An 18,448-nucleotide genomic window follows, 5' to 3' on the forward strand; every position below is an offset into this window, starting at 1 on the left:
GGCCTCGAGCTGTGCCAGGGGAGGCTCAGGGTGGATATTTGGGGAAATCCCTCCTGGAAAGGGCGGCCAGGCCTTGGGAGGGGCTGCCCAGGGAGGGTTGGAGTGGCCATCCCTGGAGGTGTCCGAGGGCTCCCTGGACGTTGGGCTGGGGCACCAGCTTGGACTCGACGCTCCTGGAATTCTTTCCCAACCCCAAACAACCCCGGAATTCCGTGGGATCTCAGCGATGCCCCCTCCCCCCCCATCTCCCCCTCCCCTCTGCCCCACACGCGCCGCCCTCCAGCCGGGCCAGACGCTGGAGAGGAAGGATTTTAATTCCAGGCCGGATTCCTTCCCGCCAGGCGACACTCGGCGCCTTTGTCCGGGGTCCCGCGGGGCACCGCCACCGCCGCTGTCCCCTCCTTGGGGACAAACGGCCGCCGGCGTCTTCCCACGCACGGCCCCGGCCGCGGGCGGGGGGCTCGGGGGGCTCGGGGGGCAGCGAACAAAGGGACCCCGCGACCCCCGCTGAGCCCTGACCCACTTCATGGGCAGCCCTTGGGAGGGAGGGCAGGGGACGGATCCGATGTCACCTCGCCGCGGTGACACCGCCGGCTTCGTCCCCGTGCCCGGTGCCAGCAGCGAGGGAAGGGGTGGGAAATGGGGACGCGGAATTCCCGGCGGGGAGCGAAGCGGATGGGGGGGGGGGGGGGGGCTGCAAATTAATGCCGGTATGCAAATGAGGGCCATTAGCATAAATTACAGTCCTGCCGACGGAGCGTGGCCTGCACTCCGCGTGTCGGTTTGCGCTGGGCGGGAGCGTCCGTTGGGATGAGGAGGGGCTGGGGCTGCTCCGGGGGGGAATTTGGGGATGGATTTTAGGGAAAATTCTTCCCCCAAAGGGTGTCGGGCGCTGGAACAACTCCCCCGGGAACGGCCACGGCTCCAGGAGCTCCGGGAGGGTTTGGACGACGCTCCCAAGGGACAGCGCGGGGTTTTGGGGTGGCTCTGATTGATCCCGGAGGGTCTTTTCCGATCGGGATATTCGCTGATTCCACAAAACGCAGCTCCTGCTGTCACCCAGGCGTTCCCAGCACTTCTCCAAAGGAATTTCCACCCTTTTCACCAATCCTGAGCTTTCCCCACCCAATCCCGCAGCCGTCAGCGCCGATGGAATCACCCCAAAAAAAGGCACTTCCCGACTCCCAAACAATCCCCGCTCCCTCCCTGCGCCCGAGGTGTAGCTCGGGCTCTAAACAGCCAATTAATTGACCCTAATTAAACCAATTTATTGCGCAGCTCAGCCGTATTTGCGCCCCAAAAAACGAATTCCCAAACATTCCGAACCCTAAAAGCCCCACAAAATTCCCACTCCCCGCCGATGCCGCCTGTCCAATCCCAAATCCATCAGCTCCAGAGAGTTTTCCACCCCCAAGTCTTTGCTCCGAGGCGCAGCTGGGGGCTGGATCTCGGGGGAAAAAATCCCGGATTTCTGGATGTTTCTATCCCAAAGAAACCCCTGGGTGGGTGCTGGAGCTTCCAGGAGAAGAATTCCATAGGGATGGGAATTCCGGGGTTTCAGGGGCGCTGGTGGCCGGCGGGAGTTGGGAATCCCAAGCGCCTGTAGCCCCCGTTATCCTGCAAGGAAACGGGCGGGATTTAGGACATTTTGGGGGATTTTTGATCCAAAAAACCACACGGATTTTCCATTACCTCCAAGTAGGCGGTGGAGACCAAAGCTCGGTCCAGCCTCTTTTTCTTGCAGGAGGAAGGCTGCGGGAAAGAGGAAAAAAAATTCCCGTTGGGAAAAGCGGGGGGCGGGATGATGATCCCAAAACCCTGGGGTGGGACACATGGATTTGGTGTCACCAAGGATTGGGGACACTCCAGGGCAGCCTCACCCTGCGGCCGAACTGGACCGTGGAGTAAACGGTGCGAGTCCCGGGCTCGTCCGGGCACCTGGGGCGCTCCTGCCGGGGAAAAAAGGGTGGAATGCACCAAAAAAAATCGCCAAGTTTGGGATCAAAAGAGTGGGGGAAATGGATCCAACCTGGGATCAGCTCGGATCCCACAGGAATGACCCTACCAGTGTCCTGGGAGAGACCACGGCGTAGATGGTGGCTCCTTCCTGGGTGGCCTCGCTGGTCCCGGTCTGGGGACAAAAATTAAAAAAAAAAGTAAAAAAAAAAAGCCCGGAATGGTTAAAAGGATCAAATTGGGGTTGCCCACATTCCCAGATGGAAGCGACACCCCTCAGGAAGGAATTTCCTCATGGAGAGGGTGGTCAGGGACGGGAGGGTCTCAGGGAGGTTTGGAGCTGCCGTCCCTGGAGGTGTCCAAGGAATGACCGGACATCGGGTGACCAGGTTGGGGTCGGCCCCAGGTTGGACTCGATGGCCTTGGAGGGTTTTCCCAACCCCAATATTCCCGGGATTCTGGGTGGGAAGGGATGTTCCCGGCACTCACGGGGTCCTGGCCGGGTTTCTTCACTCCCACCTCGGCGTAGATCGTCAGCGGCTGCTCCGGGGGTCCCGGGGGCGTTCCGGGGGTCGCTGTGGGGTCAGAGCCCCCAAATTGGGGGTTCCAGCGTGGGGTCAGAATTCCCAGATTTTGGGGGGTTCCGGGGGTCAGTGAAGGGTCAGAATTCCCAAATTGGGGGTTCCAGGGGTCAGTGCGGGGTCAGAATTCCCAGATTTTGGGGGGTTCCGGGGGTCAGTGAAGGGTCAGAACTCCCAGATTGTGGGAAAGGATCCAAGGGTCAGTGTGGAGTCAGAATTCCCAGATATTGGCGAAGGTTCCAGGGGTCAGTGTGGGAACAGACCCCCCAAATTGGGGGTTTCAGGGGTCAGTGCGGGGTCAGAATTCCCAGATTTTGGGGAAGGATCCAAGGGTCAGTGCAGGGTCAGAATTCCCAGATTTTGGGGGGTTCCAGGGGTCAGTGTGGGGACAGAATTCCCAGATTTTGGGGGCTTCCGGGGGTCAATGCAGGGTCAGAATTCCCAGATTTTGGGGGCTTCCGGGGGTCAATGCAGGGTCAGAATTCCCAGATTTTGGGGAAGGATCCAAGGGTCAGTGCGGGGTCAGAACTCCCAGATTTTGGGCGTTTCTAAGGGTCAGTGCAGGGTCAGAATTCCCAGATTTTGGGGAAGGATCCAGGGATCAGTGCGGGGTCAGACCCCCCAAATTGGGGGTTCCAGGGGTCAGTGCGGGGTCAGCCCCCCCAAATTGGGGGTTCCAGGGGTCAGTGCGGGGTCAGAATTCCCAAATTGGGGGTTCCAGGGGTCAGTGCAGGGTCAGAATTCCCAGATTTTGGGGAAGGTTCCAGGGGTCAGTGCGGGGTCAGAATGCCCAGATTTTGGGGGTTTCTAAGGGTCAGAATTCCCAGATTTTGGGGGTCAGTGTGGGCTCAGAATTCCCAGATTTTGGGGAGTTCTAAGGGTCAGTGTGGGAACAGAATTCCCAGATTTTGGGGAAGCTTCCAGGGGTCAGTGCGGGGTCAGACCCCCCAAATTTGGGGTTCCAGGGGTCAGTGCGGGGTCAGAATTCCCAGATTTTGGGAAAGGATCCAGGGGTCAGTTTGAGGTCAGAATTCCCAGATTTTGGGGGGTTCCAGGGGTCAGAATTCCCAGATTTTGGGGAAGCTTCCAGGGGTCAGTGCGGGGTCAGACCCCCCAAATTGGGGATTCCGGGGGTCAGTGCGGGGTCAGAACTCCCAAATTTGGGGTTCCAGGGGTCAGTGCGGGGTCAGAATTCCCAAATTGGGGGTTCCAGGGGTCAGTGCAGGGTCAGAATTCCCAGATTTTGGGGGATTCCGGGGGTCAGTGCAGGGTCAGAATTCCCAGATTTTGGGGAAGGTTCCAGGGGTCAGTGCGGGGTCAGAATGCCCAGATTTTGGGGGTTTCTAAGGGTCAGAATTCCCAGATTTTGGGGGTCAGTGTGGGCTCAGAATTCCCAGATTTTGGGGACTTCTAAGGGTCAGTGTGGGAACAGAATTCCCAGATTTTGGGGAAGCTTCCAGGGGTCAGTGCGGGGTCAGACCCCCCAAATTTGGGGTTCCAGGCGTCAGTGCGGGGTCAGAATTCCCAGATTTTGGGAAAGGATCCAGGGGTCAGTTTGAGGTCAGAATTCCCAGATTTTGGGGGGTTCCAGGGGTCAGAATTCCCAGATTTTGGGGAAGCTTCCAGGGGTCAGTGCGGGGTCAGACCCCCCAAATTGGGGATTCCGGGGGTCAGTGCGGGGTCAGAACTCCCAAATTTGGGGTTCCAGGGGTCAGTGCGGGGTCAGAATTCCCAAATTGGGGGTTCCAGGGGTCAGTGCAGGGTCAGAATTCCCAGATTTTGGGGGATTCCGGGGGTCAGTGCAGGGTCAGAATTCCCAGATTTTGGGGAAGGTTCCAGGGGTCAGTGCGGGGTCAGAATGCCCAGATTTTGGGGGTTTCTAAGGGTCAGAATTCCCAGATTTTGGGGGTCAGTGTGGGCTCAGAATTCCCAGATTTTGGGGACTTCTAAGGGTCAGTGTGGGAACAGAATTCCCAGATTTTGGGGAAGCTTCCAGGGGTCAGTGCGGGGTCAGACCCCCCAAATTTGGGGTTCCAGGGGTCAGTGTGGGGTCAGAATTCCCAGATTTTGGGGAAGCTTCCAGGGATCAGTGCGGGGTCAGAACTCCCAAATTGGGGGTTCCAGGGGTCAGTGCGGGGTCAGAATTCCCAAATTGGGGGTTCCAGGGGTCAGTGCGGGGTCAGAATTCCCAAATTGGGGGTTCCAGGGGTCAGTGCAGGGTCAGAATTCCCAGATTTTGGGGGATTCCGGGGGTCAGTGCAGGGTCAGAATTCCCAGATTTTGGGGAAGGTTCCAGGGGTCAGTGCGGGGTCAGAATGCCCAGATTTTGGGGGTTTCTAAGGGTCAGAATTCCCAGATTTTGGGGGTCAGTGTGGGCTCAGAATTCCCAGATTTTGGGGACTTCTAAGGGTCAGTGTGGGAACAGAATTCCCAGATTTTGGGGAAGCTTCCAGGGGTCAGTGCGGGGTCAGACCCCCCAAATTTGGGGTTCCAGGCGTCAGTGCGGGGTCAGAATTCCCAGATTTTGGGAAAGGATCCAGGGGTCAGTTTGAGGTCAGAATTCCCAGATTTTGGGGGGTTCCAGGGGTCAGAATTCCCAGATTTTGGGGAAGCTTCCAGGGGTCAGTGCGGGGTCAGACCCCCCAAATTGGGGATTCCGGGGGTCAGTGCGGGGTCAGAACTCCCAAATTTGGGGTTCCAGGGGTCAGTGCGGGGTCAGACCCCCCAAATCTGGGGTTCCAGGCGTCAGTGCGGGGTCAGAATTCCCAGATTTTGGGGAGTTCTAAGGGTCAGTTTGAGGTCAGAATTCCCAGATTTTGGGGAAGCTTCCAGGTGTCAGTGCGGGGTCAGACCCCCCAAATTTGGGGTTCCAGGGATCAGTGCGGGGTCAGAATTCCCAGATTTTGGGGAAGGATCCAGGGATCAGTGCGGGGTCAGAATTCCCAGATTTTGGGGAAAGATCCAGGGATCAGTGTGGGGTCAGAATTCCCAGATTTTGGGGAAAGATCCAGGGGTCAGTCCGGGGTCAGATCCCCCAAACTGGGGATTCCAGGGGTCAGTGCGGGGTCAGCCCCCCCAAATTGGGGGTTCCAGGGGTCAGTGCGGGGTCAGACCCCCCCAAATTGGGGGTTCCAGGGGTCAGTGCGGGGTCAGCCCCCCCAAATTGGGGCTCCTGCCCCGACATCCCGGCCAAACCTTGCCGGGAATTCTGGCTCCGCTTCCTCCTCCAGCAGCAGCAGCAGCAGCCGCTGACCACGAGCAGCAGCAGCAGCCCCGCGGCCGCCGCTGCCCACGCGCCGAAATTCCCTGGAAAGGAATCCCAAAATCCTGGAATTGGCGTGGGAAGTTCGGGATTTAAGGCCCCTTCCCACCCCACCCATTCCAGGGTTCCCTGAATGCCCAAATGAAAATTTTCTGCCTTGTATCGAATTTAAAAAACCTATAAATAATTATGGATTAAATACACAGAAATAAGTTGATAGTTTCTATATCTAGGGATGAAAGTAGGGATTTTATAGACATAAAAAAGTACCGAATTTTAATAAAAATAAATCCGTACATATTTTATATATAAATATCGATTTTATGTCAATTCATATCTAAAAATTGATCTCTAAAAATTGATATTGTCAAGTGTGTTGTACATGAAAATATGGATTTTATATCTAAACTATTAAAAGTATGGTTTATATATAAAAATAAGTATTTCTATATAAAAACAGGTATAAATTATCTAGCTAAGTATGTATTTTATATCTATAAATCAGAATTTATTTTATATATTAAATTAGTATATATTTATTTTATTTATATATTTCATATATGTCTATAATATATGAAAATATGGATTTTATATATATATTATATATATAAAGTATGTTTTATATATAAAAATAAGTCCCTTTTTATATAAAAAAGGTATAAATTATCTAGCTAAGCATATATTTTATATATATGCATACAATAGATGAAAATATGGATTTTATAGATATAAAAAGTATGTTTTATATATAAAAATAAGTATATTTTATATATCAACATAGGTATAAATTATATATCTAAGTATATATTTTATATCTATAAATCAGAATATATTTTATATAAAAATAAGTGTATTATATGTAAAAAAAATAATTTTATATATATTATAGAGATTAAAAGTATATTTTATATACAAAATAAATATATTTTATGTATAAAAATAGGTAGAAATTATATATCTAAATATATTCTTTATATATATACATCAGAATATATTTAATATATATAAATAAGTGTCATATATGAAAATTTGGATTTTATACATAATATATACATTAAAAGTATGGTTTATATATAAAAATAAGTATATTTTATATAAAAATAGGTATAAATTCTATATCTAAATCTGTATTTTATACCTATAAATCAAAATATATTTTAAATATATAAATAAGTGTATTATATATTAAAAAATGGATTTTTACATATTATATCTATACAAAAAGTATGCTTTATATACAAAAATCAGTATGTTTTATATAAAAATAATTATAAATTACATATCTAAGTATTTTTTTTAAATCTATAAATCAGAATATATTTTAAATATATAAATAAGTGTATGATATATGAAAATATGGATTTTCTATGTACATAAAAAGTATGGTTTATACCCAAAAATAAGTATATTTTTATATAAAAATAGGTGTAAATCATATATCTAAGTTATGTATTTTATATCTATAAGGATATACCTTATACATATACATAAGGATGGATTATATATATATATAAAATTAGGGATTTTATGTAGAATTTACACCAAATTTGTGCCTATCGCATCTAAAAATCACATCCAACCCACCTATTTCACCTCTATAGAAACCATTATTTCCTGCTCCTTTCAAGCCCTAAAAACCACACTTTTCGCCCACTTAAACCCCGAATCCTCAGGCCCACCCTATCCGGGACCGACCCTCGCGGATCCCCTCCAGATCCCCGGAATTCCCAAATCCCCCAATCCCATGGAAAAGCCACCTGGGGGGGGACAGGCGAGCTCCGTGCTGGCCGCGCTCCAGCCCGCGGGGCTGCTGACGTTGCAGAGGCAGATTTGGGGTTCCGCGCCCTCGATGACGTTCCGGAGCAGCCGGGATCCGTTCTCCAGACGGGATCCCTTCTCCAGCCGGGATCCATCCTCTGGTTGGGATCCCTTCTCCAGCCGCGATCCCTTCTCTGGCCCAGATCTCTTCTCCAGCCGGGATCCGTCCTCTGGCCTGGATCCCTTCTCCAGCCGGGATCCCTTTTCCAGCTGGGATCCGCTCTCCGGCGTTCCCGGGGGATCCCCAGGACAGGCCCAGCTGTGGGAGACGTTCCCGGCGCTGGAGCAGAGCAGGGACACGAGGCACCAGCCCTGATCCTGCCGCAGGATTTGGGTCTCCAGCCGCGGCTGCCGGACGGGGTCTGCGGGGACAGGGAGGGTGAGAGGGGCCGGGGGGACAGGGGGCAGATGGACAGAAGGACAAAGGGATGGGGGCGCGGCCGCTCACCCCACACGGACACTCGGAAGCAGCGGAAGGAAATCCCCGATGGTGAAGGGACAATCTCGACCCTGTAGACCCCACTGTCCTCCTTCCTCACGGGGGAGATGCACAGGGAAAGGGTCTCCCGCTGGAAATTGGCTCTCCCGTGGAAGGAACCCTTGGGATACGAGGAAGAACCGGCCCTGAGCTCGGTCAGGATGCGCTCCTGCGTTCCTGAGTCCGGCTTCACTCTCCACTCCACCTCGTTCCACTCCTGTCGGGGTTTCTCCGGCGTCAGACACAGCGATCCCGCGGTGGACACGTCCACGGACACGGTTTGATCCTGGCATTCCGGGAATCCTAAAGCAGAGCGGGGGAGCCCCGGGTGAGTCTGTGACCCCAGGAGAGGCTCCAGAGCTGCGGAGGAGCAGCTCCTGTCGCAGAGCTGCAGCTCCCAGCACGGCCCCTCCGGATCCCAGGGGACCATTCCCCATCCCCATCCCGGGGATTCATTCCCTCCTCACCATCCTGGCCTGGCTCTGGGTCTGCTCCCCATCCCAGGGAATCCATCCTTGCCACGCCATCCTGGCCTCGGTCCCGATCCCTATCCCAGGGAATCCGTTCCCTCCTCACGATCCCAGAGTGGCTGTGTCCCTGTTGCCCATCCCCATGCCAAAAGTTCCGTCCTTTCCTCACCATCCCGATCTGGTTGGTTCCCTGTTCCCATCCCAGAAGTTCCATCCTTTCCTCACCATCCCAGTCTGGTTGGTTCCCCATCCCAAAAGTTCCGTCCGTTCCTCATCATCCCAGTCTGGTTGGTTCCCTGTTCCCATCCCAAAAGTTCCATCCTTTCCTCACCATCCCCGTCTGGTTGGTTCCCCGTTCCCATCCCAGAAGCTCCATCCCCTCCACGCCATCCCAGACTGGTCCTGTGTCCGTTCCTCATCCCCATCCCAGAAATTCCATCCTTTCCTCACCATCCCGGTCTGGTTGGTTCCCCGTTCCCATCCCAGAAGCTCCATCTCCTCCACACCATCCCAGACTGGTCCTGTGTCCGTTCCTCATCCCCATCCCAAAAGTTCCATCCTTTCCTCACCATCCCGATCTGGTTGGTTCCCTGCTCCCATCCCAGAAGTTCCATCCCCTCCACGCCATCCCAGACTGGTCCTGTGTCCGTTCCTCATCCCCATCCCAGAAATTCCATCCTTTCCTCACCATCCCGGTCTGGTTGGTTCCCCGTTCCCATCCCAGAAGTTCCATCCCCTCCACGCCATCCCAGACTGGTCCTGTGTCCGTTCCTCGTCCCCATCCCGAAAGTTCCATCCTTTCCTCATCATCCCAGTCTGGTTGGTTCCTCATCCCCATCCCAAAAGTTCTGTCCTTTCCTCACCATCCTGGTCTGGTTGGTTCCCCATTCCCATCCCAGAAGTTCCATCCCCTCCACGCCATCCCAGACTGGTCCTGTGTCCATTCCCCATCCCAGAATTTCCACCCTCTCCCCGTTGTCCCAGGCTGTTCCCCATTCCAGGGGTTCTCCCCACACCATCCTGGCCTGGCTGAGCGCCTGCTCCTCATCCCAAAAGCTCCAATCCCTCCACACCACCCTAGGCTGGATCCCCATCCCAAAATTTCCACCCTCTCCCCATTGTCCCAGACATATCCCCCATCCTGGGGGATCCACTCTTTCCACACCACCCCAGAGGGGCTCTGGGCCTGGTCCCCCATCCCCATCCCAAAATTTCCACCCTCTCCCCATTATCCCAAACTGGTCGAGTGCCTGCTCCCCATTCCAGGGGTTTCACTCTCTGCTCCCCACCCCAGACTGGTTCGGTGCCCGTTCCCCTCCCGCCCCAACCCCAGGGAATTTCACCCCTTGCCCCCCTTTTTCTCTCAACTTTCTGACTTTCTCGTCTCAGAGCAGCCCCGGATGTCGAGGGTGACGACAAAGGCCCCCAAAATAAAGCCGGCTGAACATCCGGAGGGCCAATGCTGCTTCCTGTGGCTCCGTGTGGTCAGGGTAGCTGTGGGGGCAGCTTTGCACGGCTCAAAAAACCAAAAAAAAAACCCTCTTCCCTCAGCCCTGAGCGCAAATCCCACCCATCCCGGGGTTTTTCCGCCAGGAAATCCCTCCCGGGGCGCATCCAGAGCCACCAGCTTGGCTGTGGGAACGCCAAGAGTTCCCAGCTCCGAGTCTTGGCAAAGCTGCAGGTGTGGGGACACCCCCAAGGCTCGGGAAATCCGGGAATTCCAGAGGCTGGAGCAGGGAAAAGCTGGAAATCCTTCCCAGGAGGAACGGGAGCAGGGAGTATTTATCGGAGGGACCTGCAGCTCTCGGGAAGGGGCTCCAGGTCCCAAAATTCCTGCAGGACGGTGGGATTGCCCCTTCCCGCTGCTCTGGTGCTGCCAGGGAGGGGTGGGAGGGTCCCAAAGTTCTCCTGAGGGAGCTGGGGGGGCTCATCCCGGGGAAAAGGGGGATCCAGGGGGGAATTTGGGATCTGATCGCAGGGAACGGGGCCAGCACAAGAGGGAACGGCCTTGAGCTGTGCCAGGGGAGGCTCAGGGTGGATATTTCCAGGGAAAATCCCTCCTGGAAAGGGCGGCCAGGCCTTGGGAGGGGCTGCCCAGGGAGGGTTGGAGTGGCCATCCCTGGAGGTGTCCAGGGGATCCCTAGAGGTGTCCGAGGGATCCCTGGACATCGCTCTGGGGACCCGACACAGCTTGGACTCGCTGACCTTGGAGCTCTTTCCCAACCTCAGAAATCCTGGGATTCTGCAAATCCGGGAGGTGGCAGGGAAGAAACGACCCCAAACCACCCCCAAGGTGTGGCCAGAAGATGCTCCAGGCACCTGGAGATGCTCCAGGGCCAAACCCTCTCCCAAATCCCGCTGTTTCCCTGCTCCCCACGCCCAAAAATCGTTGTTTTTAGGGAAAAAAGACCCTCAGCCCCCACCAGCTGCCCCAAAATCCTGGGAAAACGAGGCTGTGCCGGTTCGGCAGAGGGATTTGGGCTTGGCAAGCGGGAGAAGCCCCGGCTGCGAAGTTCGGGACCTGCCGGCACAGGGAAGTCGCGCCCTTCAGACAAATTCCAGCTCCGAAACGCTGCCCAGGAAGGGGAACCGGCCCCGCGTCACAGCCCCGGTCTGGCTCCACTTTCCCTGGGCAGGGCGGGGTGAGAGAAGCGAGAAAACCCCCCCCAAAAAAAACCCCACCCAGCCCCTCTCCATCCCCCCCCCTCCCCAATCCCCCCTTCTCCCTGCTCTGCCTGCTCCGCTCCAGCTTTTCCCTGGAATTCCCGCATTCCCGCACCCTTCCTGCCCTCTCCATCCCCACCCAAAGGCGAGCGCGTCCCTCCCCGGGCGACCCCAAGCCCGCGCCCCCTCCTCACCTCGGCTCCCAGGCAGCCTCAGCAGCAGCGCCAGCAGCACCGGGGCACAGCGGGGACCCCCGGCCGGGGACATCTCGGAGGGGCCCCCCCGGAGCAGCCGCGGGAGCTGCGGGGACCCCTCGGGGCTGGCGAGTGCCCGGCCGGGACTTCCTCCGCTCCTGCGTGCGGTTACTTCGCTCCTTCCTCCTCCTCCTCCTCCTCCTGCTCCTCCTGCTCCGGGGGGGCTCAGGGCGCGTTGTCACCCCCCCGGGCCACCCCTGTCGCAGGGGGGGACAAGGACATGTCGCGAGTGTGGCGCTGCTCAGCCCCAAAACTGGCATTTAATTAATTTTAATTGCCCCAGGAGGGCGCGGTTGCGGTTTGGGGGTTTTTGGGGGGGGGGGGGGGGGGGGTGGTTTTGCTTTCCCTTTGCAGAGAGCGCCGGGGACAGTCGGGGACGTGGCCACGGGTTCCGTGTCCCCCCCAGCTCGGAGCCCCCCGCGGCAGGATCGGGACCTTTGGGGAGGAATATCCAACCCCAAAATGCCCTCTCCAGCCCCAAAATTGCCGTTCCATCCCTAAAATCCCCATCCGGCCCCAAAATCCTCCTCGTTCCAGCCCCAAAATTCCCGTTCCATCCCTAAAATCCCCATCCGGTCCCAAAATCCTCCCCGTTCCAGCCTCAAATCCCCGTTCCTTGGGATTCCAGGGATGCGGGGGGAACCCGGCGGATTTGGGATGCTCGGCCCTGCCCCGACCCTCCTCGGATTTCCACCTTTTCCCTGGATTTTTGCCTTTTTCCTCCTCTCCTTCGTCCTTTGCTGAGCTCCAGGTGAGTTTGGGAGCATTTTTGGGGGCGGGTCAGGAATTTTCGGTCAATTAATGGAGACGTTATTAATGAATTGCTGTTTTAAAAAATGGGGGTGGTTTTGGTTTTGGTTTTTTTTAAGGAAAGGCTGTTTTCCGAGAAAAAGTCGCACTTTTATTTTACAGGGATTTTCCCGGTTTTGGGGAGCAAAGGGGGGAGTGATGCTCCAGAGCTTCCCGTGCCTCTGGAAAACGGGATTCCCTTTATTTTAGCCGGGATACCAAAATGATACTGGAAAAGATGAACCCAAATTTACCGAGAACAAACAACCTGAAAGCTGAGGAAGGCGAGGGGAGGATGCGAGGGGAGGAGGAAATTCCCAGACAATTCCCAAACAATTCCCAGACAATTCCCAAACAATTCCCAAGCTGCTCCCAGACTGCCCCGGGGGGATCTCCAGAGGTTTTTGGAGTTTTTCTTCCCCCTTTTACCCAAAATCTGAGCTCGGGATCTGGGAATAAATCAGGGACTAAATCGCTGTTCCCGGGGTGGTTTTTCCCTGCTCCCGGCGGCTTTTCCCGGGATTTCAGCCGTGCCCAAGCGGCGCTGGAAGAGAGCAAAGAGGGTCAGCGGCCCCTAAATCCGATCCCTGCGCCGTCTGCTGCTCCTCTTTAATCACCTTAGGCCGAGCTCATTGCTCATTCCCGGCCATTCCCGGCCATTCCCGGTGGTTTGGAGTTGGGGACAAGCGGTCCTGGATGTGCTGGAGGGGTGGGAAAGGGGCGGATTCCCGGGAAAAAACGTGGCGGTGGGGATGGGAAGGGTGGGATGGGCAGTGGGAATGGGATTCCCAAAGCCTGGAATGGCCAGGGGTGGGTGTCCAGGAGAGGGAAACTGAGGCACGGCTTTGGGATGCTCCGGGATTCTCTGGGATGCTCCGGGATCCTTTGGGGCGCTCCGGGATTCTCCGGGATTCTCTGGGATTCTTTGGGAAGCGCCGCTGCTTTCCCAGCTCCATGGGGATGCTGCAGGATGGGAGCGGGGAGGATCCCACGGAGAGGCCCCAAACCTCGATTTTTATGGGATTTTCTCCTTTAACCCCCTCCTTCCCCAGCCCAATCCCAGCTCCATCCCGAGCCGGCAGGGGGGGAAAATCCAGGGAATTCTTTGAAAGCCAAAGGCGCTCCCGGACCGGGAGGTGGCAGCAGGAGACCGCGCTCGGCTGATCCCAAATCCCTTCGGGAAAGGAGCGACCGGGATGGAGCTGCGCCTTATGGGGTGAGCGGGCCTCCCCCAGCCCCAGATAAAATCCTGGAGCCGTGTCCGGGCTGGTTCCGATGGGAAAAGGGTCGGGATGAGACAGGAAAAGGATTGGGATGAGACAGGAAAAGGATTGGGATGAGACGGGAAAAAGGGCCGGGATGAGAGGGGAAAAGGGTTGGGATGAGAGGGGAAAAGGGCCGGGATGAGACGGGAAAGGGTTCGAGATGAGACAGGAAAAGGGTTGGGATGAGACGGGAAAAGGGTCAGGATGAGAGGGGAAAAGGGTCGGGATGAGAGGGGAAAATGGCCGGGATGAGATGGGAAAAGGGTCAGGATGAGACAGGAAAAGGGTTGGGATGAGACGGGAAAAGTGTCGGGATGAGATGGGAAAAGGGCCGGGATGAGAGGGGAAAAGGGTCGGGATGAGATGGGAAAAGGGTCGGGATGAGAGGGGGAAAGGGTTGGGATGCGACAGGAAAAGGGCCGGGATGAGAGGGGGAAAGGGTCAGGATGAGACGGGAAAAGGGTTGGGATGAGATGGGGAAAGGGTTGGGATGAGATGGGAAAAGGGCCGGGATGAGACGGGGAAAAGGGCCAGGATGAGATGGGAAAAGGGCCGGGATGAGAGGGAAAAAGGGTCGGGATGAGATGGGAAAAGGGTCAGGATGAGATGGGAAAAGGGTTAGGATGAGAGGGGAAAAGGGCCGGGATGAGAGGGGGAAAGGGTTGGGATGAGAAAGGAAAAGGGTTGGGATGAGAAAGGAAAAGGGTTGGGATGAGACGGGAAAATGGCCGGGGAAAACTGGCTAAAACCAGGGGAAAATGAGGGGGGAAAAAGGAGGGAAATGGGAAAAACGGGGAAAATGGCCGGGGAAAACCAGGACAACTCGGGAATAATCCGGGTTCCTCATCCCTCGCACACGCAGCTGCCCCAAAATGCGACAACGCCGCTTCCTCCCAGACGCCACCAGCGCCCCTGGCAGCTGCCAGGTCCTGGCAGGACCAAAACCACACCCTGGCACACCCAATCCCGGGATTCCTCCGTTGCCGGGATTCCTGTTCCCAGCCCGGATCCGCCGTGGGATCCCTGAAAGCTCCGGTGGTTTCGGAAAAGTGAATTATTCAGCGGTGACCCCGGCGGAGGCGGCGCAGCATCAATTATTGAGCGGCAGAGCCGTCGAATTCCCTCCTAAATAACTCATCCCGCGCCTTCCCGGGAAATTACACATCCGATCTCCCGCCTAAACGCTCTCCCGGGAAATCCGCTGGGGCAGGAGTTAGGCCTGGGCGGAGGAGGAGGAGGAGGAGGAGGGGGAGGAAGGAGTTCTGCCAGGAGATCCCGGGATTTGGCTTCGCCGGGAGCATCCCGGTGCTGCCCATCGGGGTCAGGGATCCAAAGGGGTTGGGCCCATCCTGGGTGGTTCCCTTCTTGAGATCCCTCCAGCCGTGGGAAAAGGGATCCCAGGGATCCTTCAATCCGTGGGAAAAGGGATCCCAGGGATCCTTCAAGCCGTGGGGAAAGGGATTCCAGGGATCCTTCCAGCCGTGGGGAAAGGGATTCCAGGGATCCTTAAAGCCGTGGGGAAAGGGATCCCAGGGATCCTTCAATCCATGGGGAAAGGGATTCCAGAGATCCTTCCAGCCGTGGAGAAAGGGATCCCAGGGATCCCAGGGATCCTTCCAGCCACGGGAACTTCCCCAAAACCTGGGGAAGCAGCTCCCACTCCCAGCCCTGCTGGATTCAGGGAATCTCCCCCAAATCCTCCTGGCGTGGGTGCAACTCCCGGCAAGGCCCAAACCCCGGGATTGCTCTGGCTCGGGCATCCCAGGAATTTTTTTTTCCCGAGTTTTTGGTGTAATTAAAGCACCCTGGGGGGAGGGGGGAGGGGCTGCGGCCAGCAGGGCGCCAGGAGATCCCAAACTCCGGGAAGGGATCCCTAGGGTTGATCCATCCCATCGCGCGGGAATTGCGAATTCCAGAGAATCCCTCGGATCCCAGGAACGGGGTGGGGCTAATTAAAGTAATTCATTAATCCCACAGCCCGGTGCCGTGGAATGGGGAAGCGCCGCGGATCCGATGGGGCGGAGCAGCCGAATTTTGGGAAGGGGCAGGGCTGGGAAACGCAAATTCCGAACCCAGGGGGTTCATGGAAGAAGGGGGAAAAACCGGGATTTTTTCCAGGCTGGAATTTTTCTCCAGGCGAGGGGAGGCCCCCTGGCCCCCCACCCACCCGCCGGTGATGTTTGGGTTAATAATTAATTGTTGATTTGCGGGTTGATAATTAATTGTTCGATTGTTTTATTATTTTATTGCTTTGTTATTTTACTGGTTTATTGCTTAATTGTTTTACTGTTCTGTTGTTGAATTTATTGTTTATTTGTTCGTTCGTTTAATTATTTATTTAATTAATTAATTATTTATTCGATCGATTTAATCCCGGATCTAATCCCGGGTGGCAGATGTCGCCCTTATCGTCACCTCTGTCCCACAGCCCCAGACAAAAACAAGGAGACGTCGGGAATTAGCGGGAGAAAAGGGGGAGGGGGGTTGGGAATAAATATTCCCGTGATTCCTGGGGGGCCGGGATGAGGGACAAGAGGGGCCGGAGAAGCCTTGGGATGGGGCTGGAGAAGCTTTGGGATGGGGCTGGAGAAGCTTTGGGATGGGGCTGGAGGAGCCTTGGGATGGGGCTGGAGAAGCTTTGGGATGGGGCTGGAGGAGCCTTGGGATGGGGCTGGAGGAGCTTTGGGATGGGGCTGGAGGAGCCTTGGGATGGGGCTGGAGAAGCCTTGGGATGGGGCTGGAGAACCTTTGGGATGGGGCTGGAGAAGCCTTGGGATGGGGCTGGAGAACCTTTGGGATGGGGCTGGAGAAGCCTTGGGATGCGGCCGGAGAAGCTTTGGGATGGGGCTGGAGGAGCCTTGGGATGGGGCTGGAGAAGCTTGGGATGCGGCCGGAGAAGCCTTGGGATGGGGCTGGAGAAGCTTTGGGATGGGGCTGGAGAAGCTTTGGGATGGAGCTGGAGGAGCCTTGGGATGGGGCTGGAGGAGCCTTGGGATGGGGCTGGAGAAGCCTTGGGATGGGGCTGGAGGAGCTTTGGGATGGGGCTGGAGAAGCCTTGGGATGGGGCTGGAGGAGCCTTGGGATGGGGCTGGAGGAGCCTTGGGATGGGGCTGGAGAAGCCTTGGGATGGGGCTGGAGGAGCCTTGGGATGGGGCTGGAGGAGCTTTGGGATGGGGCTGGAGGAGCCTTGGGATGGGGCTGGAGGAGCTTTGGGATGGGGCTGGAGGAGCCTTGGGATGGGGCTGGAGAAGCTTTGGGATGGGGCTGGAGGAGCCTTGGGATGGGGCTGGAGGAGCCTTGGGATGGGGCTGGAGGAGCCTTGGGATGGGGCTGGAGAAGCTTTGGGATGGGGCTGGAGGAGCCTTGGGATGGGGCTGGAGGAGCTTTGGGATGGGGCTGGAGAAGCCTTGGGATGCGGCCGGAGAAGCCTTGGGATGCGGCCGGAGCAGGATCCCGCACCCAGAGCTGCTCCAGGGGCGGCGTCCCCTTTGCTGACCCCAGAATTCCCAGTCTGTTCTCCAGAACCGGGGATTTCGGGAGGAATCTCCTCCTGGAAGGGGCTGCCCAGGAAGGGCTGCGGTGGCCATCCCCGGAAGGGGCCGAGGAATCCCTGGAATTTGGTCTGGGTGGGCATCGGGCACGGCTTGGGCTCGGTGGTCTTGGAGGGCCTTGCCAACCTCATGAATCCTGGGATTCTGGGATCCTGGGATCCTGGGGTTCTGGAATTCTGGGATTCTGGGATTTGGGGGTTCTGGAATTCTGGGATTCTGGGGTTCGGGGCTTCTGGGGTTCTGGAATTCTGGGGTTCTGGGATCCTGGGGTTCTGGGGTTCTGGAATTCTGCGGTTCTGAGATTCTGGGATCCTGGGGTTCTGGGATCCTGGGGTTGTAGAATTCTGGGGTTCTGGGATCCTGGGGTTCTGGGGTTCTGGAATTCTGGGATTTGGGGGTTCTAGGATTTGGGGGTTCTGGGATCCTGGGATTCTGGGATTCTGGAATGCTGGGATCCTGGGGTTCTGGGGTTCTGGGATCCTGGGGTTCTGGAATTCTGGGGTTCTGGAATTCTGGGATCCTGGGGTTCTGGAATTCTGGGATCCTGGGCTTCTGCACCCACAGAGCATCAGGATTTCGGACTGGGGAAACTGAGGCACCGAGAGGCACCGGGCCCAGTCGGCAGCACCCAGGGAGATCTCCAGGAGCCCTGGGTGGGGAATTCCCCCGGAGCAGCCGGAGCAGCAGGAGATGGGGCCGGGATTGGGGCCGGGATTGGGGCCGGGATTAGTGCCGGGAGAGCCGGCTCAGCCCTCGGCCACCGTCTGGGGCCGGGAGGGGACAGAGGACCAGGATCAGGATTAGGCCGAGGAGATCCTGGGGGGGGAGGGGAGAGGGGGGCTGGGGGTGGGGGTGAATGGGGATGGGGTCCCATGGGGGGGGGGGGTGAGAATGGGGTGGCCGGCACCCAGCAGCACCCAGAACTCAGCACCAGCCAGTGTCCAACACCCGCCAGTGTCCAGTACTCACCAGTGTCCGCCAGTGTCCAGCACCCGCCAGTGTCCAGTACTCACCAGTGTCCACCAGTGTCCAGCACCCACCAGTGTCCACCAGTGTCCACCCAGAACTCAGCACCAGCCAGTGTCCAACACCCGCCAGTGTCCAGTACTCACCAGTGTCCACCAGTGTCCAGCACCCACCAGGGTCCAGTACTCACCAGTGTCCACCAGTGTCCAGCACCCATCAGTGTCCACCAGTGTCCACCAGTGTCCAGCATCCACCAGTGTCCAGTACTCACCAGTGTCCACCAGTGTCCAGCACCCACCAGTGTCCACCAGTGTCCAGTGCCCACCAGCACCCCGCAGTGTCCGGCACCCACCAGTGTCCAGCACCCATCAGCACCCACCAGTGTCCACCAGTG

The 18,448-nt window shown here is 56.2% G+C and overlaps 1 protein-coding gene and 1 long non-coding RNA gene across 2 annotated transcripts; one reads left to right on the forward strand and one right to left on the reverse strand.

The window, feature by feature from the left end:
* Nucleotides 1-1,250: 1,250 nt before the first annotated feature.
* LOC125318176 lies at nucleotides 1,251-11,584 on the reverse strand. Its single transcript, XM_048288658.1, has 9 exons — nucleotides 11,424-11,584; nucleotides 8,066-8,398; nucleotides 7,557-7,979; nucleotides 5,733-5,843; nucleotides 2,446-2,531; nucleotides 2,066-2,131; nucleotides 1,881-1,949; nucleotides 1,693-1,752; nucleotides 1,251-1,617 (listed from the first exon to the last, which is right to left on the reverse strand). Exons 1-9 carry the CDS (start codon nucleotides 11,494-11,496, stop codon nucleotides 1,558-1,560), a joined length of 1,281 nt encoding a protein of 426 aa, XP_048144615.1. The 5' UTR covers nucleotides 11,497-11,584; the 3' UTR covers nucleotides 1,251-1,557.
* Nucleotides 11,585-11,839: 255 nt separating this feature from the next.
* LOC125318186 lies at nucleotides 11,840-15,809 on the forward strand. Its single transcript, XR_007200303.1, has 3 exons — nucleotides 11,840-12,234; nucleotides 13,325-13,558; nucleotides 14,400-15,809. It is a non-coding gene; the product is annotated as an uncharacterized LOC125318186 (long non-coding RNA).
* Nucleotides 15,810-18,448: the final 2,639 nt, after the last annotated feature.

This window comes from Corvus hawaiiensis, chromosome 29 (assembly GCF_020740725.1).
Source record: "Corvus hawaiiensis isolate bCorHaw1 chromosome 29, bCorHaw1.pri.cur, whole genome shotgun sequence".
Taxonomy (NCBI): domain Eukaryota; kingdom Metazoa; phylum Chordata; class Aves; order Passeriformes; family Corvidae; genus Corvus; species Corvus hawaiiensis.